General features: G+C 42.1%; 1 protein-coding gene across 6 annotated transcripts in view; it reads right to left on the minus strand.

Annotated features, from left to right (window-relative positions):
• CADPS2 (calcium dependent secretion activator 2) overlaps positions 1–26,916 on the minus strand; it is a 366,370-nt gene that overhangs the window by 60,160 nt on the left and 279,294 nt on the right. For all 6 annotated transcript variants that reach the window (XM_054173945.1, XM_054173944.1, XM_054173942.1 and 3 more), the window contains 3 exons: positions 23,985–24,005; positions 10,917–11,020; positions 7,067–7,223 (listed from right to left, as the gene is read on the minus strand). In XM_054173945.1, the coding sequence (XP_054029920.1) occupies positions 7,067–7,223; positions 10,917–11,020; positions 23,985–24,005 (282 nt within the window). The remainder of the gene's footprint in view (positions 1–7,066; positions 7,224–10,916; positions 11,021–23,984; positions 24,006–26,916) is intronic.

A 26,916-nucleotide genomic window follows, 5' to 3' on the forward strand; every position in this document is an offset into this window, starting at 1 on the left:
TAGAATCAACAAGGTTGGAAAAGACCTCAAAGATCATCAAGCCCAACCTATCACCACAGACCTCATGACTGCTAGACCATGGTACCAAGTGCCACATCCAATCCCCTCTTGAACACCTCCAGGGATGGTGACTGCACCACCTCCCTGGGCAGTACATTCCAATGCCTAACAACTCTCTCAGTGAAGGACTTTCTCCTCTCCTCCAGCCTAAACTTCCCCTGGCGCAGCTTGAGACTGTGTCCTCTCATTCTGGTGCTGGTTGCCTGGGAGAAGAGACCGATCCTCACCTGGCTACAATCTCCCTTCAGGCAGTTGTAGACAGCAATAAGGTCTCCCGTGAGCCTCCTCTTCTCCTGATAAAAAAATCCCAGCTCCTTCAGCCTCTCCTCACAGGGCTGTGCTCAAGGCCTCTCCCCAGCCTCATTGCCCTTCTCTGGACACGTTCAAGTGTCTCAATATCCTTCTTAAATTGAGGGGCCCAGAACTGAAAACAGGACTCAAGCTGTGGCCTAACCAGTGCTGAGTACAGGGGAACAAGGACTTCCCTGCTCCTGCTGGCCACAGTATTCTTGATACAGGCCAGGATGCCATTGGCCTTCTTGGCTACCTGAGCACACTGCTGGCTCACGTTCAGCCAGCTGTCAATCAGTACCCCCAGGTCCTTTTCTGTCTGTCTGCTCTCCAGCCACTCCGACCCCAGCCTGTAGCACTGCATGGGGTTGTTGTGGCCAAAGTGCAGTACCCAGCACTTGGACTTGTTGAATGCCATCATGTTGGACTCTGGCCATCAGTCCAGCCTGTCGATGTCCCTCTGGAGAACCCTTCCACCCTCTAACAGATCAACTCCTGCTCCCAACTTGGTGTCATCCTCAAATTTACTGATGATGGACTCAATCCCTTCATCCAGATCATCAATGAAGATATTAAACAGGATGGAGCCCAGCACTGATCCCTGGGGGTCACCACTAGTGACTGGGTGCCAGCTGGATGTGGCACCATTCACCGTCACTCTCTGGGCATGGCCTTCCAGCTGGTTCCTAACCCAGCGCACAGTGCTGCTGTCCAAGCCACGGGCTGACAGCTTGGCCAGGAGTTTGCTGTGGGGAATGGTGTCAAAGTTTTTTAGTTAGACTTAATAGGAAAGCAATCACTGATGAACTAACTGATGAACACTTAATTGTTCTGGAATAAGGATAGAAAGTGACTTAAAATGGAGTCCTTCATGATAACAGAATCACAGAACGGTTTGGGTTGGAAGGGATCTTAAAAAACCTCTGGTTCCAACTCCAAAATAATAGAAATGTGAAGCTTCAGTCAGGACTTCCCCTTCCTCTCCTCTGTTACTTTATGAAAAGCTATACTGTCTTGGAAAATGCATTTTTTTATTCTCATTGTTAAATGAACCTTGGCTTTGAAGTATTCAGTTTGAACCTTGTACAATCCTTCGTATACTATGCAAAATAACACATTTGATGTGGTCGCGCATTCACCTCTGTGAATAGCAAAGATGGCACATTTTCATTATCTCACAGTCTTTGGGATATTGTATTTTAGTGACATCGTTATAAAAATAGTCTTCCATCCAAGGTTTCTTTAACGATGCAAATGTTAGACTGTGTCTTTATTGTTAGGAGTTTGCCCATGTCAGGTTTACGTGAAAACTGACTCCAGCGTTGAAGATTTAGAGCTCATTTAAAGCTCCTGAGGTAGAATAACACGCAGGTGTCAGTCCCCCAAATTTTACTGAAGATTAACCTAATATGCAATATGGTGACCTAACAGTTCTTCATTTGAAAGAAATCTGAAAAGTAATCTCTGATATAGCTGGAGAGTGAGAATAACCCAGTGGGATTTCCACCTCTTCATTTCCTAATGAGTTTTTTGATAATGAGAGGTGACTTTGCCAGTCACTGTGGGCTCTATTATGGCTAATTTACTCCACTTCGCTCTCCTTGTTAATTATTAACACTAGCCTTTTTATCCTCATGAGACCACATTCCAGTTTTTCCCATTTTAGATTTTTTTTTCTTTTCTCTCTAAATCTATCTTTATTTAAGAAAAAGGGTAAAGCAGGAATTATTTATTTCATTTTTGAAGGCTGCAAAATTGATTACACAAGCGTGGGGAGATCTTCCTAATGGCTTTAATGCACTTGCAAGGTGAAAAGGCTGTTAATTAGAGAATAAGCACTGAGGTATGTTCCACTTGGGAATTGGTTCCTGGTAGAATGGTCACTTGCCACTTGCTAACATATCCACTGATTAAAAAGGTGACTGATTTCTATGGTTGCTTTCCAGTAGTTCCAGGGGTAAAAAAAAAGGTGTATTATTTTCCAGATGGCTTTCACTTGCCAGAAACTGTCATTTTCTATATCTATTACCATTAGGGAATTGCTGAAATTTGTACACAGGTGTGACATTTCAAACTGCACTTGTTTTGCATCCTTCAGTTAAGGTTTCACAATTTTCCTAACAACTGCTTTGACATGAAAGTTTTCATAGAATGTCTTCCCTAAGGCTGTTTTAATAATTTTGTATTTAATCTTTTAAGGGAAGAAAAGTCTGCAGCCTACCAGCAATGTCTGTGCATGTAAGGCCAACTCTTGTTTGTTTCTATCCCTTCTCTCAGGTTGGAATCAAAGTGCAGAGGAACACAAATGACACAATAACATCATCTTCTCAAGGTTCTGAAGACCAGGCAAGGTGCCTGAAGACTGGAGGAAAGCCCATGTCGCTCCAGTATTCAAAGAAGGCAAGAAGGAAGACGCAGGAAACTACAGCCTAATCAGCCTCATGTTCATCCCTGGAGAGATGATAGCACAGCTTGTTCTGAGCATCATCTAAAAGTATGTGGAGGAAAAGAAGGTTATCAGAACTAGTCAGCATGAATTCACCATGGGAAAGTCATATCTAACTAATCTGACAGCCTTCTATGATGACATGACAGGATAGATAGCTGAGGGGAGGGCAGTGGACATTGTCTACCTTGACTTCAGCAAGGCTTTCAACACCATCGCCCACAACATCCTCATAGACAAGCTTAGGAAGCATGGGTCAGATGAATAGACAGTGAGGTGAATTGAAAACTGTCTGAAAGAGAGTTCAGAGGGTTGTGGTTAGTGGCACAGTCTAGTTGGAGGTTTGTAACAAGTGGTGTCACCCAGGGGTCAGAACTAGGTACAGTTCTCTTCAATGCACTCATCAATGACCTGTACCCTCAGCAAGTTTGCCGATAACACAGAACTGGGAGGGGTGGCTGACACACCAGAAGGTTGTACGGACATCCTGTGTGACCTGGACAGGCTGGAGAGTTGGGCAGAGAGTAGCCTTATGATGTTCAACAAGGGCAAGTGTAGGGTACTGCACCTAGGGAGGAATAACTCCATGTATCAGTAGAAGCTGGAGACTGACCTGCTGGAAAAAGACCTGGGAGTCCTAGTGGATGACGTCGAGCCAGCAATGTGCCCTGTGGCCAGGAAGGCCATTGGTGTTATGGGATGAGTGTGGCAAGCAGGACGAGGAAGGTTCTCCTTCCCTTCTGTCCTGGTGTGGCTTCATCTGGAGTATTGTGTCCAGTACTGAAGGACAAAGGACTGATTGAAAGCGTACACCAAAAGACTACAAAAATGATCAGGGGACTAGAACATCTCTCATGAAGAAAGGCTGAGGCACTTGGGGCTTTTTCACCTGGAGAGCAGAAGACTGAGAGAGGGTCTAATCTATGTTTATAAATACTTAAAGGGTGGGTGTAGGGAGGATGGGGCCAATCTTTTTTCAGCGGTGCCCAGCAACAGAACAAGCGGCAATGGGCACAAACCTCATCTAAACATGAGGTGGAACTTGTTTATGTTGTGGGTTGTGGAGCAATGGAATAGGAACCCAGAAAGGGTGGAGTCTCTCTACCTGGAGTCATTCAAAGCCTGCCTGGATGCCTGTGCAGCCTGCTCTAGGTGAACCTGCTCTGGTGGTGTCATGGTAGGGCCAAACAGCCCCAACAAAAACCCAAACAGACATAGTAGTATCATGGTATCATAGTATCAGTCAGGGTTGGAAGGGACCACAAGGATCATCTAGTTCCTACCCCCATGCCATGGGCAGGGACACCCCACACTAGATCAACCTGGCCAGAGCCTCATCCAGCCTGGGCTTAAACACCTCCAGGGATGGCACCCCAACCACCTCCCTGGACAACCCATTCCAGGGCTTCACCACTCTCATGGGGAAGAACTTCCTCCTCACCTCCAGCCTGAATCTCCCCACCTCCAGCTTCATTCCATTCCCCCTAGTCCTAGCACTACCTGAGATCCTGAGCAGTCCCTCCCCAGCCTTCTTGTAGGCCCCCTTCAGATACTAGAAGGCCACAATGAGGTCACCTGGGAGCCTTCTCTTCTCCAGACTGAACAGCCCCAACTCCTTCAGTCTGTCCTCCTAGGAGAGGTGCTCCAGCCCTCTGATCATCCTCGTGGCCCTTCTCTGGACACGTTCCAGCACCTCCAGATCCCTCCTGTAATAGGGGCTCCAGAACTGGAGGCAGTACTGCAGGTGGGGTCTCACCAGAGCTGAGTAGAGGGGGAGAATCACCTGCCTTGACCTGCTGGCCACACTTCTCTTGATGCAGCCCAGGATCTGATTGGCTTTCTGGGCTGCAAGTGCACACTGAGAGCTCCTGTTGAACTTCTCATCCACCAGCACCCCCAAGTCTCTCTCCTCAGGGCTGCTTTCCATCCAGTCACTGCCCAGCCTGGATTTGTGCCTGGGATTGCCTTGACCCAGATGCAGGACCCTGCACTTGGCCTTGTTGAACCTCATGACGTTGGCTTGTGCCCACCTCTCCAGCCTGTCCAGGTCCCTCTGGATGGCATCCCTTCCCTCCAGCGTGTCTGCTGCACCTCACAGCTTGGTGTCATCAGCAAACTTGCTGAGGGTGCACTCAGTGCCACTGTCCATGGCACCCACAAAGATGTTGAACAAGACAGGTCTCAGGACTGATCATAGAATATAATATAATATAATATAATACAATAGAATAGAATAGAATAGAATAGAATAGAATAGAATAGAACAGAATACAATTAACCAGGTTGGAAAACACCTTTGAGATGATTGAGTGCAATCTATCATCCAACACTACCTAATCAACTAAACCATGGCACCAGCACCCCATCCAGTGATGATGACTCCACCACCTCCCTGGGCAGCCCATTCCAATGGCCAATCACTCTTTCTATGAAGAACTTCTTCCTAACATCCAGCCTTAACCTCCCCTTGTGCAGCTTGAGACTGTGTCCTCTCATTCTGGTGCTGGTTCCCTGGGAGAAGAGACCAACCCCTGCCTGGCTACAACCTCTCTTCAGGTAGTTGTAGAGAGCATTAAGGTCTCTCCTGAGCCTCCTCTTCTCCAGGCAGTCTTACAAGAAGAATTTGTGACATCAGTTTCAACAGCACTCCAAACAAAACAGTAATTAATATCTTAAAAATAAACTAAAGGAAACCATAACAGATACATTTTCTTTTACTAGAGTACCATGTGAAAAGAGAAACCATCAGGAATATGGCACTTCATGGATTGCTAGATGTCAGGGTATGAAAATGTAATTCATAAAAAAAAGACTGGCTGTTCATATTCTTGCACTCTGTTCTAGACCACATCCAACACAGTGCTGTGACTTTCAATAATTGTGCTTTACTTTAGTGTCCCTGTCCGTTTGCTCCTTTCCTTCCATGAACTTTGTCATCCATCATGTTAGAGTGAATTCTGCATTTGCTGGTTCAAGATATGGTGCTGCAGCCAACAAGGTACTATATTGAGATGACCTACATCTTTCAATAAACACTTGGTAGCTAAGGTTAAGCATAATACAATGATAAACAATACAGGCTGCAATATGTTTTATCATGGAGAAAAGCTCTTGAATACTATTTTCCATTCTTTCAGTCAAGCAGTTTCCCTACACAGAGCTGAAAGTCTTAAAGCCATTGAACTTCCACAGAAATGAAATTAATTTTCCACTAAGAAAATTAATTCTTGTATTTTGTAAATGAAAACCAAAAGCTTGGAGTAACTTGAATAATTTTTTTCCAAGTGAACGCCTGTTCAATGTTTTTTGGTTTCATTGGTTATTTCTTTAATTCCATTAATTAATTCTTTTCACACAAAACTAGCCTAGGACATAATTTAACTCTTTAAAAGAAACCCCCAAATCTTTCTTCAGAGACAAACAAAAGCATGATTACATGGCTATCTCAAATGTTGGTCTCCATCTCAAATAATGAAACACTTCAATGTGTTGTTTCTCTCTTATCCCCTTCATGCTGAGCCTACCTTTATAGACATAGAATCATAGAGTCAGTCAGGGTTGGAAGGGATCACAAGGATCATCTAGTTCTAAACCCACTGCCATGGGCAGGGACACCCTGCACTAGATCAGGCTGGCCAGAGCCTCATCCAGCCTGGGCTTATAACACCTCCAGGGATGGGGCCTCAACCACCTCCCTGGACAACCCATTCCAGGGCTTCACCACTCTCATGGGGAAGAACTTCCTCCTCACCTCCAGCCTGAATCTCCCCACCTCCAGCTTCATTCCATTCCCCCTAGTCCTAGCACTACCTGAGATCCTGAGCAGTCCCTCCCCAGCCTTCTTGTAGGCCCCATTCAGATACTGGAAGGCCACAATGAGGTCACCTTGGAGCCTTCTTTTCTCCAGACTGAACAGCCCCAACTCTTTCAGTCTGTCCTCATAGGAGAGGTGCTAACGTAACCAGCCTTAAAGCAGTTTACATGAAGGCTTAGAAGGAAATAGTAACTACATTTTTATTTAAGCAGTATATATTTAAAACAAAGCAATTTGTTAATGCTGAATTGTGAAGGCATTGCCAGAATAGGGACTGCAATAGTGCAAGGATAGAGAGAAACTGCTCAGCTTCCAAGAAATAAAGTACCAGGACATCTATGACATGCACTGTCACTTTTCTTTTGAGAATGACATTGTTTAGAAATATATTTCTAAGATGTAGGTACATTGAAAAAATCTTACACACAGGGTGAGGAAAAATCTTAAGATCTTACTGTCACTTCTGAGGGCATTATTCAGCAGCTGGAAAAGTGGGAAGCTGTCCCAGGAATCTGGTGGCTGTGCCTCAAGTGCTGAATCCATATCAACAGAATATAGAGACAAAAACTTCTCTGCATGCTCAGCCAATAATTCTGGCCACCAAGCAAATGCCTGTAAACACGAAAACAGACAATTACTAAACACAAGTTGTAAAGCAAAGAGATGTGTGGTATCTATGGCAAAATACATTTGAATATCTCATCTGGGGAGAATCTAAACACCAGGTAAAAATGTGAAAGTATTTTCTAAAACCTTGCATCAAAATTACAAGTAATCAAATGGATTCTGCTTTATACAAATAAAGCACAAGAAAACAAAATTTGGAGCATAAATCCAATTCCATTTGACCAGAAAGCAAAGAATGAGGCCTCATCTTTGAAAAAAATTACAATATGTGCTTCTTTCCATAGAATCATAGAATCAATAAGGTTGGAAAAGATCTCAAAGATCATCAAGTCCAACCTGTCACCTAACACCTCATGACTACTAAACCATGGCAACAAGTGCCACGTCCAATCCCCTCTTGAACACCCCCAGGGATGGTGACTCCACCACCTCCCTGGACACCACATTCTAATGGCTAACAACTCTCTCTGGGAAGAACTTTCTCCTCATCTTGAGCCTAAACCTCCTCTGGTGCAGCTTGAGACTGTGTCCTCTTGTTCTGGTGCTGGTTGCCTGGGAGAAGGGACCAACCCCCATCTGGCTACAAACACCCTTCAGGTAATTGTAGGCAGCAATAAGGTCTCCCCTGAGCCTTCTCTTCTCCAGGCTAAACAGTCCCAGCTCCCTCAGTCTCTCCTTGTAAGGCTTGTGCTTGAGGCCTCTCACTCTTTTGATTAATCCAGTTCTAAAGCTCTAAATTAATTTGTCTTTCAAGTAAATGGTGGTGAATACATTTCATACTCACTTCTTAATCAAAAGGGATGGGTTGAGTGTAAAATATTACTACTTGAAGTCTAGTGCTTTTTAGTTCCTATTTTTGCCTTAAAGATATCAGTTTCCCCCAGAGGAAGGCATCCAGTTTTCCTTCTGTGAGTGCTAGAAATAGCAACGTGCTGGAATATAGTTTTTCTTTGGTAAAAATTGAGATCATTAGGTAATGCTAGCTCAAAAGAAGATGTCTGTGAAAAACGATGTGTCAGCAAGTGAGGCCAGCTCCACATAGAACTCTTGGACATTTTGTCTGTCACTTAAAACTAGCCTTTGAAAGGTCAGTATCGAAGCTGAGTACCGCATCTGAGGTAGCGCGATGATCCTGGCGTTAAAGACGAAGTGAGCTTATGAAATCAGATGAATAACACGTACTCCTCAGAGCATTTTGCTCAGAGTCTGGCAGTGACAAATGTCTACACAGACTAGATCAGAAAATGTCATCGCTTTCAACTTTATGTCCCTCATTTTGAGTGTCTTGAGTATTTTTGAATTACGAGCATGGGACGTGTAGCCTAATCTCTACAAGTGCTGAGTTTCCACAAGTTCAAATAAAGTCATTGAAATCCTCACTTGCATTTCTGAAGCAAAAGATCCTAGGTAATGTAGAATTGTGTACTCAGGCCTGAAAGGCATAAACTTGTGAAAAGTGGTGCAGTACTGTGTTTCTGCATGCCAGACTTTCTGTTGACTGCCTGCAATTCTTTCTGACATGGGAGAAATGGAGAAAAGATGAACTGGCAAGAAGCTTTACAGAAATGCTGAGCACCCTCTGCTATGACTGAAAAGTACTTCATGTGTTACAGCGTCAGGATTGGAGGGTGCTGATTGAGACCATAGTGAAAAATAGAGATAAGGCTTAAAAAAATTTTGCCAGGAACTTGAAATGGAATCATTTTACTCAAACTGGAAGAAGTTTCTTGTGAGTAAATCCTTTCTAAATGGGACAGTATTAAAGGAACAGACTCCTTACCCTGCAAAATAACTAGAAATTAATACAGAAAGAAGAAAACAAATGCATGCAGGCATTGTCAGATGTCCCTTTGAGGCAAGAAAAACTCTTTTCTTTCTATCCTCTCTCCTTTTGTAAATGACACTTTAAACCTACACAGAAATTCTTCTTAGAGAATTGTTCAGTCGTTACAGATAATATGAAAACAGGCCAAAGGCAGTCAGCAATTGGTGAGACACATGCTAAAAGGACAAAAACATCGACCATACTAAAGGTAGACTGAAGTTGTTAGATTCTAGAAAGACACACAAATGGGGCAATACAACATGAGAACAACATATTCTACACATCCAATGAACAGTTCCATGCAATAACGGTGAAAAGCAATGGTTAGCCCATCAGGAATCACATACCTCTCTTCCCTTTGGGAATTCCAGAAATTTGGAAGTGTTATGAATTAAAAAACAAACAAACAAATAAAACTAATATTAAAAACTGTGATATGCTATTTGAGAGATTACTGATCCTTTTCACCAACTGTACCATCAGAGCACTGTGCATTCACTTACCATCGTGATGTGAAGTCACCATCGTTCATTCTGCCTAGTCTGTACATTTCCGTAAATTGAACACTGATTACATGAATGAAGGGGGAAGCAATCTTAAAATGATTATAATTCTTTTCAAGCAATCTCAGGATTACAGTAAAAATATGTGCTGAATTGGTTTTCCTGAGGACACATGCAATATATATTTACCCTTTTGAAAAATACCACATCTCTGCTACAAATGGGCAGCACAGAAAGCAATCTTTGAACAGAGCTGTTTAATCATACATGTATCATTTGATTTTCTTCTTCTGTGTTCTACTCCCCAGAAATCTAATATTCACACAGCACTGCAGGTCCTCAAAAGACAAAGACAACAGTACATACATTTTATTAAGTAATCATTACAGAGTAACACAGTGGCAACCGTAGTGTAAAACAGGACCTCCAGGGAATTAATTTCAAATCATTGAAACAGCTGTTTCTTCAGTATAAGATAAAACATCTATAACAAGTTCACACATGACAGATGTCAGCCAAAACCTAGATTCCACAGTGTGATATAAAACCAGATGTTTTGAATGATCATCCTTATAACTACATCACTAAATCATGTTTATCCCTTCGCATATAGTCCCCAAAAATATTTTGAGCTTTTTGAGAACATTTTTGAAACAGTATCCTGAACCTTAGAAAACTGTATTTATTAATTAAATGCTAATAATATATACAATTGTATGTTCCTGGTCAAGTTTATTTTTGCAATTCCTTGATATAAACAGCACTGTAATTCTAAATATTCTAAATATTATGCCTTTTGTATCATGAAGCAGAAGACTTGCCAGTAAGAAACATTGCTATACTTCTTCTGGCTTAGAATGCCAGTTTTAAAAGTGCAGGTTTAGAAGCAGTACTTCCTCAATCAACCTAAGAGCAATGCTAATATGATTATTATGCCCACCATTATTTTCATGCTAAAAGCCAGATCAACACAGCATGATGAAGACTAGCATTCAGGTATATTGGCTTTCTGTTTTCAGTGAAAGGTGAAAAGCTGGAAGGAACAACTGTATAAGGCTATGGATGTTTTCTGTACCATCTCACCACCTCCAGCACAAAGATGCTTTCTCTGTTTTGTGCTCCTGAATTTTCCTTTCTAAACCTACAGTCCATACAAGTGAATTCAAGTAGAGTTTTATTTCGCTTCACTTTTCATAAGGTTCAAGTCTCTTAGTCCTCTGTAAATGTGAACTGCCTTAAACATATGTCAGAAAGTAAAGCTAAAATGTTTCTTGACAGAATTGCTTCGCATCACAGAACAAAAAGTCTAGGAAAAACATTTCTCTACAGCAAATGCAGATATGGCCTCACCTCTGAATGATGTTCTTCATTTTGCTGCAATACTTCGATACAGAGTTCTCCAAGGTGAAGAACCTCTTCCAGTTTTCTAGCAGGTGTTGCTTGGTTCATGGTCTCTATATGCATATAAAATGCAAACAAAAAATTACTTTAGTTACCAACAAGATGCCACAGTAAGAAAGAAGAATGTCAGAAAGGTATGGGAATGGGGCAAAGCTACAATTTTCTGAAGTATAGGCAATTTCAATGAAGGACAATCAAGTAATCCAAGTAAATGCATCTGAATGTCCAGATCACTAGAAAGGGAAAAAACTTGATTCACAAAAGAATCACTCATCATTACAAACATTAGCTGATTTAATGTGCAAGAAATAACAGATGCATCAATCTATTAGATGCTCAAATTCTGCAACAAGCAAGTTCTATTTCTCTTCAAGGTCAGATATACAAAGACAGCAAACAGTAGAGCCCTTTTTTGTTATTATTACCGTCAGTGCAATCCTGCTCTTACTAGATGACTCATTACCATCATCAGCAAGATTCATGCATTTTGCAGCAGTCAAAAATTCCAAGTGTTTCTTCTAAATAAGGCACTATATTTTAGGTGTATTTAAAAACAAGAAAAGTGCAAGCCACAGTAATTATTCAAATAACTGATTTTCTACCTGCTGCTCAGCAATAAAAGTGAACCTGCATTCTTTTCAGCACTATACTGAAAAGCAGCATTCTAAAATGGTTATAAGAGACCTGACACAAGCCTACCAAAAACACCACAACACAGGCAGATTTCAAAAAGAAAGCAAACAAAGGTAAAAGAAATATAACTTAAATTATTACAGGGCAATTAAACTAAGTTTAGTTTTAAAATAAAAACAAACAAACAAACAAAACTATTCATGAGAGATAAGGGAAGAGACCAGTTGACATTTTTCACAATCATAGTTCAATCAGCAAAAGAAATCTGTCCAACGATAGAATTTGTATCATGAGGAATAACCAATAGTAGCTACAATGGAAATGATATTGATATTTTTCACAATCATAGTTTAATCAGTGAAAGAAATCTGTCCAACTATGGAATTTGTATCATGAGGAATAACCAATGGTAGCTACAATGGAAATGATATTGATATTTTTCACAATCATAGTTTAATCAGTGAAAGAAATCTGTCCAACTATGGAATTTGTATCATGAGGAATAACCAATAGTAGCTACAATGGAAATTATATTGATATTTTTCACAATCATAGTTTAATCAGTGAAAGAAATTTGTCCAACTCTGGAATTTGTATCATTAGGAATAACCAATGGTAGCCACAATGGAAATGATATTGATATTTTTCACAATCATAGTTTAATCAGTGAAAGAAATCTGTCCAACTCTGGAATTTGTATCATTAGGAATAACCAATGGTAGCCACAATGGAAATGATATTCTACAACATAGCGTCAGGATTGGAGGATGCTGATTGAGACCATAGTGAAAAATAGAGATAAGGCTTAAAAAATTTTGCCAGGAACTTGAAATGGAATCATTTTACTCAAACTGGAAGAGGTTTCTTATGAGTAAATCCTTTCTAAATGGGAGAGTATTAAAGGAACAGACTCCTTACCCTGCAAAATAACTAGACATTAATACAGAAAGAAGAAAATAAATGCACGCAGGCATTGTCAGATGTCCCTTTGAGGCAAGAAAAACTAAGTTTAGTTTTAAAATACCCCCCCCCCCCAACTATTCATGAGAGATAAGGGAAGAGAGCAATTGACAATTTTCACAGTCATAGTTTAATCAGTGAAAGAAATCTGTCCAACTATGGAATTTGCATCATTAGGAATAAGCAATAGTAGCTACAATGGAAACGATATCCTACAACACAATCACATATAAAGTGATTCACAAACCTGGTCACATTAACTAGGTTTGCAGAGGATTTACAAGGCTAGTAACACAAGGTGTTCTGTGCATGTCCATGAGTTACATGAGGTTGACCTTCTTGCTGTCTACAAGTACCTGAAGGGAGGTTGTAGACAGGTGGGGGACTGGTCTCTTCTCCCAGGCAACCAGCACCAGAACAAGAGGACACAGTCTCAAGCTGTGCCAGGAGAGGTTTAGACTGGATGTTAGGAAGAAATTCTTCATAGAGAGTGATTGCCCATTGGAATGGGCTGTCTGGGAAGGTGGTGGTGTCACCATCACTGGAGATGTTTAGGAGGAGACTTGATGGGGTGCTTTGTGCCATGTTTTAGTTGATTAGATGGTGTTGGATAATAGGTTGGATGCAATGATGTTGAAGGTCTCTTCCAACCTGGTCTATTCTATTCTATTCTATTCTATTCTATTCTATTCTATTCTATTCTATTCTATTCTATTCTTTGGTTGATAAAGACTACTATTGGATTGAGACTTAAGGGAAGTTGTAGTAAGGTGGGGGTTGGGCTCTTCTCCCTGGCAGCTTGTGACAAGACAACAGGGCATGGCCTGAAGCTGACCCGGGGAGTTTCAGGTTGGATGTTAGGAAGCATTTCCTCATGGAAAGGGTAATTAAACATTGGAATGGACTGCCCAGGGAGGTGGTAGAGTTGCTATCCTTGGGGAAAACTGGATGTAGCACTTAGTGACATGGTCTCGTCAATGTGGTAGTGTTAGGTAATAAGCTGGACTTGATCTCAGAGGTCTATTCCAGCCTCAATAATCCTGTGATTCTGTGCTTACATTGGACTCACTTACAGTTTCCATTAGTGGTCAGTGCCTTCCCCTCCCTGAATATACAAGTACTATTCCTACAGCTGGTATATCACAGTCAGTATCACTGATGTTAATGAGTCTTAGGAAGAAACCAGTGATATTAATACAGTGCATGACAGGCACATCTTATTTCAGCATAAACAACTCATGTTATTACAAATTCAGCCTGATCTTCATAGATCTTACCACTAGCCAAATAAAAATGATAATTGCATTCATAAGTGCATTTATTCCTAATGAAAGAAAATCAGCAGTCAACTGTTAAAGAACTATATCTTAGAATGGCTCCTCTGAATTAGTAAGAAAGCAATTCTGGTTGTTACATTGAAAATGAGGATTCCTTTTTTTCACTGGAGTAGTCCACTTATTCCAGATCAGTCTAAAAATGGCTATTGAACAGACATTATCATCAGTAGGGAGAGCAGGAGAAAGATCATAGATTTACAATCTACCAGATTATCCAGAACCGCCACAGTGATGAGACCATAATGAAGAGAAACATGATCTCAGGGAAGTATTAATTCCACTGAGCAAGGAAATGCAGTTCTGGTAATCTGTTTTTGATCACAAACTTTATTGAGAGGATAAGAATTCTGAATTTCAACCAGAAATGGCTGGGGTTTTTTTGAAAGGCGTAATAAGCCTAATAAAATGAAGTACAAAAGAGGATCAGATGTGATCCCACACAGGCAATATGGGAATACAGTATAGCCATATTCCCAATATGGGAATACATTGGGAATACGTGGAAAGATAAAGACCTACTCATGATCGGGGATGATGTTTACACAGAAATTATATCTCCTGATAAGTTGAAATTGTAAGAATTTCAGTCATTATGGGACTAATGTTCAGGAAGAGTCTTCTTGATAGTATTAGTTTATTTAGGAGGAGGAGGAAAAAAACCTGTAAATTTCTACTTGAGGTGAGCATGCCAGGTTTCTGCATGCCACATTTCATGGCATGAATAACTAAAGATATGAGACAGATTTAGGCTCAATGAACCCCAGTTTCAAGTCTGCATGAAATTCCCCATGCTATTTACTATTCACTGTCTTACTATGAAATTACTCACTTGCTAACAATATGCAAATTACTGTTGATGCTTCATGCTGCTTTCAATGTCTTAAAACCCACTATTTTCTTATAAGATTTACTCTGCATCCTTGAACAAATCTCACTAATTTTGTTGTCATTTACTTATTCACATAAGAATCAGTACATGCAAGCTCACGTGGACTGTATATGATTCCGTACATTTCCTTACTGCATCCAGTTCTGGAACCCCTATTACAAGAGGGATATGGAGGTGCTGGAATGTGTCCAGAGAAGGGCCACAAGGATGATCAGAGGGCTGGAGCACCTCTCCTATGAGGACAGACTGAAGGAGTTAGGGTTGTTCAGTCTGGAGAAGAGAAGGCTCCCAGGTGACCTAATTGTGGCCTTCCAGTATCTGAAGGGGACCTACAAGAAGGCTGGGGAGGCACTTCTCAGGATCTCAGGTAGTGCTAGGACTAGGGAGAATGGAATGAAGTTGGAGGTGGGGAGATTCAGGCTGGAGGTGAGGAGGAAGTTCTTCCCCATGAGAGTGGTGAAGCCCTGGAATGGGTTGTCCAGGGAGGTGGTTGGGGTGCCATCCCTGGAGGTGTTTAAGCCCAGGCTGGATGAGGCTCTGGCCAGCCTGCTCTAGTGTGTGGTGTCCCTGCCCATGGCAGGGGGTTTGGAACTAGATGATCCTTGTGGTCCCTTCCAACCCTGACTGATTCTATGATTTCACTCAGGCTTTGTCTAAAGCTTCTTTTTCCATCCCAGTAATTTATTACATAAGCCAGCCTTTTTTCTCTAGGTAACTTAAGACCTTCCAGTTTCCAAAATCTAGTGAATGTGTGTTATGGTTAACCACCATATACATGGGAGTATAAACAAGGTGCTACAGAGTAATTTGAGAGAAAAAGAATGAAATATTAATTTGGTTTTTAAAAATGAAATAAACAGTATACCTGAAATTATCTGGAAGTTTTAGAACCTCTAAAACACCTGAGCAAAATACTCTGCTTGTCTTCAAGGGTAAAAAAAAAATTACAGGAATGAAAATCAGTGCTGTCAGTTTTCATTATATTCATGATGTCTTTCTCCCCACAATTACTAGGAGTTGTTAAAATGTGTTTACACTGCTCAAACTAACAAGTTGCAGAAGGAGTCAAGTCAGTAAATATGCTGCTTGACATCTTTTAGAAAACAAACAGAAAAAGCCATCAATCATCTGTTTTGAGCTTCACATTCTGCTGAAATGAAAAAGCAAGCCAGGCTTTGCAAATAATGGATGCTCTCTCAAGTATGCAATATCAGGCAGTCACATAGGTTCCAAGAAAATACTGTTAAATGAGTTAACTGTCTAAAATGCTAGTGAAATGAAAAGGTGACTGCTTCATGGACTGATGGAGCCTAGGGCCACAAGGGACTGTCAGATCATCCCATATGACCTCCTGTATCACACAGGTCAGAGAACTTCCCCCCGTTCCTCCTTGCCTGAGCCCACTGGGATGTTTAAAACCTAACTTCAGCTTGCTTTCCCAAAGAGAAGTTTATCCCTAAAGACAAATGTACAATTCACCTCTTTCTTTTTCTCCACAACATGCAAGCTGTTAAACACGGGTGTTTAATTTCTCCCTGGCATTTGCTGAGCACAGGGAACTGCTGATTAAAGAGGTGATTCTCCTTCTCAAGGTATGAGCACAGTGCAGCTAGGAAGTACCTGTCTCTGTCCTGCTAGTTTCCCCACTGTGGCACAGCATCTATCCCTACTGGCTTTCCATGTTCAGTACTTCAACCTTCTTTCTTCAAACAAGCATATCCAGATGAATATACTTAGGAAAGCCAGTCTGTCTCCAAACCCTCAGGTCTCCAACAGGCCAATGGCAATGATATTGGAAAAAAGGCAAATATATCGATAGGGAATTCATAATCCCAGTGGGTTTACAGGTATCTTCACATCCAGACAGCTAGATGGGGCTGGAGACTTATGTGGTGATATTGCAGTTTAAGCTTTGGTCTAGCTCATTTTATGCCAAACTGCAACAGAAAATAGAGTTTGCATTTTGACCCTTCATGTAAGACAACCAGCATTTATTTTGATTTTGATTGGTATTGTTGCTCTGGTTGCTGGCAGCACTCAGCTTGTGTGCTACTTAAATTAATGTTACCAGCATTAAGACCTGGAGAAAGCACAAGATGACTACTAATGCACGTGTCTGACCATCAACTTTGTTTTGACGCATGAGCCAGAGTTAGACCCACAAGCAGGCAGATAGAATAGAAGAGAATAGAATAGAATTAACCAGGTTGGAAGAAATCTTCGAGATCATCATGTCCAACCTATTATCCGACACCATCTAATCAACTAAACCATACAACCAAGCATCCTGTCAAGCCTCGCCCTGAACACCCCCAGCGACGGCGACCCCACCACCTCCTCAGCCAGCCCATTCCAGTGGGCAATCACTCTCTCTGTGTAAAACTTCCTCCTAACCTCCAGCCTAAACCCCCCCTGACGCAGCCTGAGACTGTGTCCTCTTGTTCTGGTACTGGTTGCCTGGGAGAAGAGAACAACCTCCGCCTCACTACAACCCCCCTTCAGGTAGTTGTAGAGAGCAATAAGGTCACCCCTGAGTCTCCTCTTCTCCAGACAAAGCAACCCCAGCTCCCTCAATCTCTCCTCATAGGCCTTGTGCTCCAAGCCCCTCACCAACCTTGTTGCCCTTCATGGGACAATCACAGGTTCATTGTGGTTTGGCTTAGGGTTTTTTGTGTGCTTGACAGGATGCTTGGTTGCATGGTTTAGTTGATTAGGTGGTGTTGGATGACAGGTTGGACACGATGATCTTGAAGGTCTCTTCCAACCTGGTCTATTCTATTCTATTCTATTCTATTCTATTCTATTCTATTCTATTCTATTCTATTCTATTCTATTCTATTCTATTCTATTCTGTTCTGTTCTGTTCTATTTTCTGTTCCTATGGACCAAGAGTCAGAGATAACAAACATGGCAAGGGCTCCATGAATGAAGGGACCTGAGTGACTGAGATACTAGACAGAGAGAAAATTGGCACTTGAAAAGTGCAGACTTAGTAATAAGGTGGGATTTTTTGATTCTATTTTTTTTAATCTAATAATTTTAGGGGGTTACTGAAAGATGACAACAACAAATCTATGGCTGGTGGGTAAGAAGGAGGCAAAAGTGATACTGCCAAATATTAACTTTAAAATAAACCTTGAAGAAACCACAGAAAATGTGAATGGAAAACAGAATAAAATGCAAGACAGATTTGCAGATAGGACTCACAGCTCATGCAGTAGCTTTTTAGATTTGGGTATTTTCTTACACAAGAAATTCAGTAGATCTCATCTATTCTGATTTTACTATACCAGAACAAGAGGACACAGTCTCAGGCTGCGCCAGGGGAGGTTCAGGCTAGATGTTAGGAAAAAGTTCTATACAGAGAGAGTGATTGCCCATTGGAATGGGCTGCCTGGGGAGGTGGTGGAGTCGCCATCACTGGAGGTTTTCAGGAGAAGACTTGATGGGGTGTTTGGTGCCGTGGGTTAGTTGTTTGGGTGGTGTTGGATTGGTTGATGGGTTGGACGCGGTGATCTTGAAGGTCTCTTCCAACCTGGTTTATTCTATGTATTCTATTGTATGTATTCTATTCTATGTAATAAAGCTTTTGATACTGTGCTTCATGGCAAAGCTACCAGTTAAGCTGAAGAAAATGAGGATTAAGAGAGAAATTATGTGTTGGATAAAGAAGCTGCCTCATGAGAAAATAATAGGTAGCCCTGAGAAACAGCAATAAAAGGTTTCCTGAGGAATACCTTGAAGATTCATCCTAGGGCTGAGCTTTCTTGACAGTTTGACCAATGACTTCAGCATGAATACTAGGAATGCACTGATATCGATGTTGTAAAACACTGGCAACAGACAGTAGGGTCAAAATGAAGCAACATGAATTGAGTGACTCCAAAGAATGGGAAAGAGAAACAAAATGTAATACTTTAAAAGAGAGGGCAATACATTTTGACTTGTGAACAGCAATAAACATTTGCTGTGAGCTGGGAACTTGTCAGCTAGAAAGGATCAAACCTCTGAAGGCTGAAGGTTAAATTAACTCTTCACAGACTGGCAGTGTGCCACAAGCATGATATAGACATCAAAAGACAAGTGTTCCTTGAATAATTAGATTAAACATTTCTGGTATAATAGTACCACCAGGGCTGTGCTAAGCATCTCATGGGGATGACTTCACACAGTTCTTGTCACCAACATTCAAGAAGGTGGAATTTAATAAAGAAAGGCACCTAAGATGAAATGAAGAACAGACATCTAAAGCTCTGATACAAGGTGATGAAAGCCTAAGATGGAGCATTAAAAGAATTGTCTAAAAATGCAGGGAGGAATTAGAGATATAAGACAAGCCTAGTTAATTCCCAGCTGAAAACTAGGAACTAACGTGAATGTAAAGTGATTCCTACACCTACAAAGTGAACAGGGCTTTAAATGGCTTTCACATGGGCTAAACAGGGGGTGGAAGAGGGGCAAAGCAGTGACAAAGACAGACTCAGATCCCAGGTGTTAAAAAAGCATGGGTGTATGTTTATGAGGGATTATCAGGATATGAACCTAACAATCCTGGGATTCTTTTCCAGATTTCTGCTTCAGAACCAGGGATATTTGCCCATATCCTCTTCTTTTGGTTTAATTGCACAACAAACAAACCAATAAGGTGCTATGCTGCTGTGCAACTCCTTCATTTCTGTTTGTTCAGTAAAGTGAACATGCAGGGAGAGATTTAATCAAGTCCTCTCCAGGTACAATGACTCTCTCCACTTCCTTCTCAATTTCAATAATGTTTGTAGTGTTCTTCTTTTTAAGTCAGATAGATCCTTCTGAGCCTTGAGGGCATTTACATACTACCCTTCTTTTGGAAACTTGTAGGTAATGAGTATGTTAGTGATTGATGTCCTTTAAAAAACAGCAAACTGCTGAGTTGCTCCTGACCTTCTGTTATATGGAGTTAACAGTTACTCAGCCTTTGGCAGTCTGTCTGATAGAAATACTGGGATAACAACTGTGACTCATCTTTAGAACAGAATAGAATAGAATTAACCAGAGCAATTGCACACTATACAGTAACTGTCTGCTCTGATTTTAATGGAATTTATTTTCATTCCTTTTATAAAAACTGATTGGCAGAATCATAGAATCAATAAGGTTGTAAAAGACCTCAAAGATCATCAAGTCCAACCTGTCACCCAACACCTCATGACTACTAAACCATGGCACCAAGTGCCACGTCCAATCCCCTCTTGAACACCTCCAGGGACGGTGACTCCACCACCTCCTTGGGCAGCACATTCTAATGGCTAACAACTCTCTCTGGGAAGAACTTTCTCCTCACCTCGAGCATAAACTTCCCCTGGTGCAGCTTGAGACTGTGTCCTCTCATTCTGGTGCTGGTTGCCTGGGAGAAGAGACCAACCCTCACCTGGCTACAACCTTCCTTCAGGTAGTTGTAGACAGCAAGAAGGTCTCCCCTGAGCCTCCTCTTCTCCTGATTAAACAATTCCAGCTCCTTCAGCCTCTCCTCATAGGGCTTGTGCTCAAGGCCTCTCCCCAGTCTCATTGCCCTTCTCTGGACATGTTCAAGAGTCTCAATGTCCTTCTTAAACTGAGGGGCCCAGAATTGAACACAGGACTCCAGGTGTGGCCTAACCAGTGCTGAGTACAGGGGCACAAGGACTTCCCTGCTCCTGCTGGCCACACTAATCTTGATGCAGGCCAGGATGCCATTGGCCTTCTTGGCCACCTGGGCACACTGCTGGCTCATGTTCAGCCAGCTGTCAGTCAGTATCCCCAAGTCCCTTTCTGTTTGGCAGCTTTCCAGCCACTCTGACCCCAGCCCAGAAGGAGCTCAGTATATTCAGTTATTACAGACTTTTAGATTTTAAAAGACAACTATCTAACAATTCAAGTCTTTACAGTCTGTAGCCTGAGAAATGAGTATCTACAGACAATGATAGATCCTGCTCTGTTTGCTTCACAGCCATTTACCCCTTTAATCCCTTACTGAGTTTCTTTATTACTCTACAGCAAGGTAATGCCCTTGTGCTGAAAAATGTATTTACATGTGCATTTCTATCACTTCTCTTAGGCAATGAGAGCAGCACAAGCAGAGTCCATTACTCTTCAACCAGTTAGATTTCGAACAAATTCAAATGGGAAAACCCTTTCGTTTCTGAGAAGGAATAAATATTTTAATACTCTGTGTAAAGAGATGCATACAAAACATAAGTAAAACCCCCCAACTCTGTATGAGGAAGCCCATCTTTTCTGAAGGAGAGAAAATACATGAGGGAAGTATGCAAATTTCTGTAAGCTGTTCACTGGAAACTATATAAAAGGCATCTGAAGAATGCTCTCTGTTTCTGTCGTTAGCATTCAGAAGGTCCAGTTATGTTCAAGTCTATGAGAAGAGCTAACTCGAGTAAATTGCGTCAGGGGAGGTTTAGGCTCAAGGTGAGGAGAAAGTTCTTCACAGAGAGAGTTGTTAACCGTTGGAATGTGCTGCCCAGGAAGGTGGTGGGGTCACCGTCCTTGGAGGTGTTCAAGAGGGGATTGGATGTGGCACTTGGTGCCATGGTTTAGTAGTTATGAGGTGCTGGGTGACAGGTTGGACTTGATGATCTTTGAGGTCTTTTACAACCTTCCTGATTCTATGATTCTAAATTCCTGAATAAGACAGGAAAATACACCATACAAATAATAATTGAAAAAGTACTTCCAGATCATGGAGTCTCAAAGGCAGCATATGCTGAAATGGAAATGTACTGATGCTGTGATCATCTCCTTGCTGCAAACTATGTCATCATTATATGAGAATTCTCAAACAGTTTGAAATTATAATAGTAGGTTTGCTGCTCATAATGGCAATGACTGAACAGGTTAGCTACTCCATGAGAATTTCAGCTGTATGTGTTATAAGGAATGACGTGCTGAACCTTGTGTAACTGTCAAATGTGATTTTTACTGAGAAAAAGCTCTTCTATATTCATAATGGTACAGCGATGTGGGAGTGCTAAATAAAATGTCATCCTAACAGCAAACAAATCCTGTTGATGCACGTGTCTGCCCTTAAGGAAGTAACCACTGTCTACTGGGAGAGCATTCAGAGTCATGCTGAATTGAGACACTGAAAATGAGAGCACTTGGGGAACAGACCTGGGAACCTGGCAACCACATTGCTAAAAAAGGATTCTCGCAACAAAAAGAATCTGCATGTTCACCTCTGTGTGTCCTAACAAGGACACTCCTGCGGTTCAAGATTCAGTATTCTGTATCTAATGCACAAGTTAAGGGATAAATAATAGTTATCTAGAAACAGTTTTTCCTTGTTTTCCTTGAAAAGATATGCCATGAAACATCCGATCTGGCCATGGGACAGGAAGATGATTTGATTTACCATGCTTTGAGACCAACATCATTTACAATCAGCAGATGTTTGTGTTAAATGAAGACTTGTGAAGTTGGCCTGCCAAAGAGCTGAAGGAGGAAGTCTGATGAAGACAAGATGGCCCTGTTTTTGCTAAAACCCATGGTATAAAACCCATGAGAGGGACATCTTGGCGTGTGGTGCTTCTGGCAACAGGAAGCATGTGGTACCAGGGTCAGCAAGTGGGGGTGTAGCATGGGCCAGAACCAGCACCAGCATCATCACCAGCTGCACCAGAACCTGAGACTGGAGGAGAAGGCAGAGACAAGGAGGGTCAACAGGCTGTGCTCCTTTCCTTCCACCCACACAGGAACACCTTTCTTGGTGAGAATTGCATCTTCAGTGCATGGCTGAACTTCTGCTGCGTTTCTGTTAGAGCTATTGCCTAGGTTTGTGTCTCTGACTGTGTCAGATGTTACACAGGATTTATTAATTCTGTGAGCATCTTTGCTAACATCTCTCTTGTATTGGAGTTACAGCAAAGGTTTGCATCTCTGATTTTTTTGGATGTCACCCAGGATTTATTAACCTGAGATCATCTTGCACTTCGTGCATTTATCACTGGCAATCCCAGATCTGTTGTGCTTGTTTTGAACAATTAAACCATTTTATTGTTTTATCTTTCTGAGCTGTGGCAGAGTACTGATGCAATGAAAAGTGGAGGCAAAAGTTAATTTTGTCAAATAGTTCCAGCAAGTGTCCTGGGCTCTAAGCCAGGCAAACATTGGGGTCTTTTATCATAATGTGACAATGTAATACATAGTATTAGGGCTAGGCATCAACTTGTTCATCAAGTTCACGATGAAAATCTGTAGGAGTTTAGCTAGTGACACCAACAGGAGCAGGATTTGACCCTGTTAGCCATGCTGAACTATAACTTTATTGAGATTCCTTTCAGCTGCTTCACCTTTTGCATCAGAGTAATGGGTTCAATGGAACACATAGTTCTGGTGGATTTTCTCCTGTCAATAAAATCAATTCTTCTGAGTTCTCTGATTAATTTTCAGTCACATTTTTAGTTAGAAGTGGAATTTAATTAAGCAATTAAATTATAAACACATAGATTATAAACCTCTAGCTTCACCTAACTTACACAGTGACTTTCCATTTACTCACTCTATGTGATAGGCTTTCTTATCCATTCTCTGATATAGTTATTTGCTAGGTCACTTAAGGGACAGCTTTGCTATCTTATCCGAAGAACATGCCAGTAGTTTCTTTCACAGCATCCATAAACCTAATGTAAAATGACTGATCACTCTGTTAAATATTGAGATATAAGCACTCCAAACCCTTCTTCGCCCTGTCCTTCCAACTTTCAGCTGTAACTAGAAGAATAAACATATCACCAAATAAAGCCATATCAGAGAAATGCAAAATCAGTTCTACAAAATTACTTCTCCTATCAAAACCTTCATAAACAAATCCAGTGGTCCCGTTAAGAAATGGATACCATTTTTGCTGATGACTATGAAATTTTATTATTCTAAACACACAAACTAATTTTGGCTTTAACAAGCAAACTTTTCTGCCTCCCTCAGTAACATCTCTTTTACCCAAACTGCAACTGTGTCATATCCCAAAGAATGAAATTATCTAAATTCCTGTTAAGTGGGCACATCACAGTTCAGGATCAGTATAAATGAAGAACGAATGGACAGCAAAATGAATTTCAATGTTCACACACGTTCTGGTACGCATCTTGGCACTGTTGAAATCAACAACAATAACAGACACAACACACTACATTTGCAATACATGCAGACATACACACAAATAGTAATCACCTGAGTCCTTTTCTGCTGTTGCTAAATATGAAACAAAAAAAAAAAAAAGAGAGAAGAAAAACATCATTACTTCATTAGAGAAGAATAAATATCAAATAATGAGCTAAAATTTTCTTAGAACCTCACACAAGTGATGAGTTTTGGCAGCTGGGGAAGAAATGGTGTATGGTTTTAGGCAGTATGTTTATATTTACTTGCTCTATACGTTTTGCCTCGCTGGCTGAGTTTGCAGCCATATTATGTCTGGGAACTTGAAAACAATAAATAATAGCAAAAGAATACAGGGAAGTGTGAATGTAAGAATATAATTTTGTTAGAGCCTTCTTTCCATTTCCACTTTTGAAGTAGTTACGGTTTGTCTATGGCTGACATCATGCAACAGTTGCATTTTGACTGACTGGTATGATGTTGTTAATTGAAGACATACTCAAAGAATAGGGCAAAAATCCCAGAAATGACAGCTACATTTGAGGACATCAGTAATGCCATAAAGATAATGACTATTTGCTTTCTGCATGCAATCTGAAGAGTAAGCAATCAATGCAAACGTTGACATGAATTCATTTCGATAGAAGAATGTCATTTTAGTGCATGGCTAAAATGCTTCCATAGACCTAAAGAAGCAGAATGACTTACATGATGAGCTGGCCAAGCCGCTCTCCATCATTTTTCAGCAGTCCTGGCTCACTGGAGATGTCCCAGCAGACTGGAAGCTGGCCAACGTGGTGCCCATCCACAAGAAGGGCCGGTTGGATGAGCCAGGGAATTACAGGCCTGCCAGCCTGACCTCAGTGCCAGGCAAGATTATGGAACAGGTCATTCTGAGCGCAATCACACAGCACTTAGAGGATGGCCAAGGGATCAGGCCCAGCCAGCATGGATTTAGGAAGGGCAGGTCCTGCCTGACCAACCTGATCTCCTTCTATGATCAGGTGACTGCCTGGTGGATGTGGGGAGGCCTGTGGATGTGGTCTACCTGGACCTCAGCAAGGCCTTTGACACTGTATCCCACAGCAAACTCCTGGCCAAGCTGTCAGCCCATGGCTTGGATGGGAGCACACTGCGATGGGTTAGGAACTGGCTGGAGGGCCGAGCCCAGAGAGTGGTGGTGAATGGTGCCACATCCAGCTGGCAGCCAGTCAGTAGTGGTGTGCCCCAGGGATCAGTGCTGGACCCTGTGCTCTTTAACATCTTTATTGATGATCTGGATGAGGGCATCGAGTCCATCATCAGGAAATTTGCAGACAACACCAAGCTGGGGGCAGGAGATGATCTGCTGGAGGGTAGAGAGGCTCTGCAGAGGGACCGTGACAGGCTGGACAGATGGGCAGAGTCCAACGGCATGAGATTGAACACATCCAAGTGCTGGGTTCTGCACATTGGCCACAGCAACCCCATGCAGAGCTACAGGCTGGGGACAGAGTGGCTGGAGAGTGGCCAGGCAGAGAGGGACCTGGGGGTGCTGGTTGATGGTAGGCTGAACATGAGCCTGCAGTGTGCCCAGGCAGCCAGGAGGGCTAATGGCATCCTGGCCTGGATCAGGAGCAGAATGGCCAGCAGGAACAGGGAGGTGATTCTGCCCCTGTACACTGCACTGGTTAGGCCACACCTTGCATACTGTGTCCAGTTCTGGGCTCTTCAGTTTAGGAAGGAGGTTGATTTGCTGGAGCGTGTCCAGAGAAGGGCAACAAAGCTGGTGAGGGGCTTGGAACACAAGCCCTATGAGGAGAGACCGAGGGAGCTGGGGTTGCTTATCCTGGAGAAGAGGAGACTCAGGGGTGACCTTATTGCTCTCTACAACTACCTGAAGGGAGGTTGTAGACAGGCAGAGATTGGTCTCTTCTCCCAGGCAGCCAGTACCAGAACAAGAGGACACAGTTTCAGGCTGTGCCAGGGGAGGTTTAGGCTGGAGGTTAGGAGGAAGTTCTACACAGAGAGAGTGATTGCCCATTGGAATGGGCTGCCCAAGGAGGTGGTGGAGTCACCATCACTGGAGGTGTTCAGGAAGAGACTTGATAGGGTGCTTGGTTGCATGATTTAGTTGGTCGGGTGGTGTTGGATGACAGGTTGGACACGATGATCTTGAAGGTCTCTTCCAGCCTGGTTTATTCTATATTGGTAAAAAGGTAGGGTATTTCTAATAACCAGAGTGTAGAAAGAGACCAATACGGGTGCCATTGTTACTGCAGAGCAATGTGTTTCATTTTCTGGTGTTAGGATGCTGGAGCCCTTCACTTTGAAACGGTACTCTGTTCTCAGAAAACCTACTCAGCCTATTTCTTACTGAGATACTAGAGTTACATTTGCAATTATCTACTGTGCTTTGGGTTTGCACCTGCATGAGTGTACAACTACTTACAAGAATCTAGTCATGTTTCAACCAAAAGAGAATTAAAAAAAGAAATCAACAAGTCAAAACATGCCACGGGATGGGTGGTATGGTTTTACACAAGCCCTATGAGGAGAGGCTGAGGGAGCTGGGGTTGCTTAGCCTGGAGAGGAGGAGACTCAGGGGTGACCTTATTGCTCTCTACAACTACCTGAAGGGAGGTTGTAGACAGCTGGATGTTGGTCTCTTCTCCCAGGCAGCCAGTACGAGAACAAGAGGACACAGTCTCAGGCTGCACCAGGGGAGGTTTAGGTTGGATGTTAGGAAGAAGTTCTATACAGAGAGAGTGATTGCCCATTGGAATGGGCTGCCTGGGGAGGTGGTGGAGTCACCACCATTGGAGGTGTTCAGGAGGAGACCTGATAGGGTGCTTGGTGCCATGGTTGAGTTGTTTAGGTGGGTTGGATTGGTTGATGGGTTGGGCGCAATGATCTTGAAGGTCTCTTCCAACCTGGTTTATTCTATTCTACATGCTGCTCCAGCTTACTGCAGCATTAACAGTGTGTGTATTTTCAATTGCAAAATTCGCTACTTGCAGCAGAA

Source organism: Dryobates pubescens, chromosome 27 (genome assembly GCF_014839835.1).
Source record: "Dryobates pubescens isolate bDryPub1 chromosome 27, bDryPub1.pri, whole genome shotgun sequence".
Lineage (NCBI taxonomy): Eukaryota > Metazoa > Chordata > Aves > Piciformes > Picidae > Dryobates > Dryobates pubescens.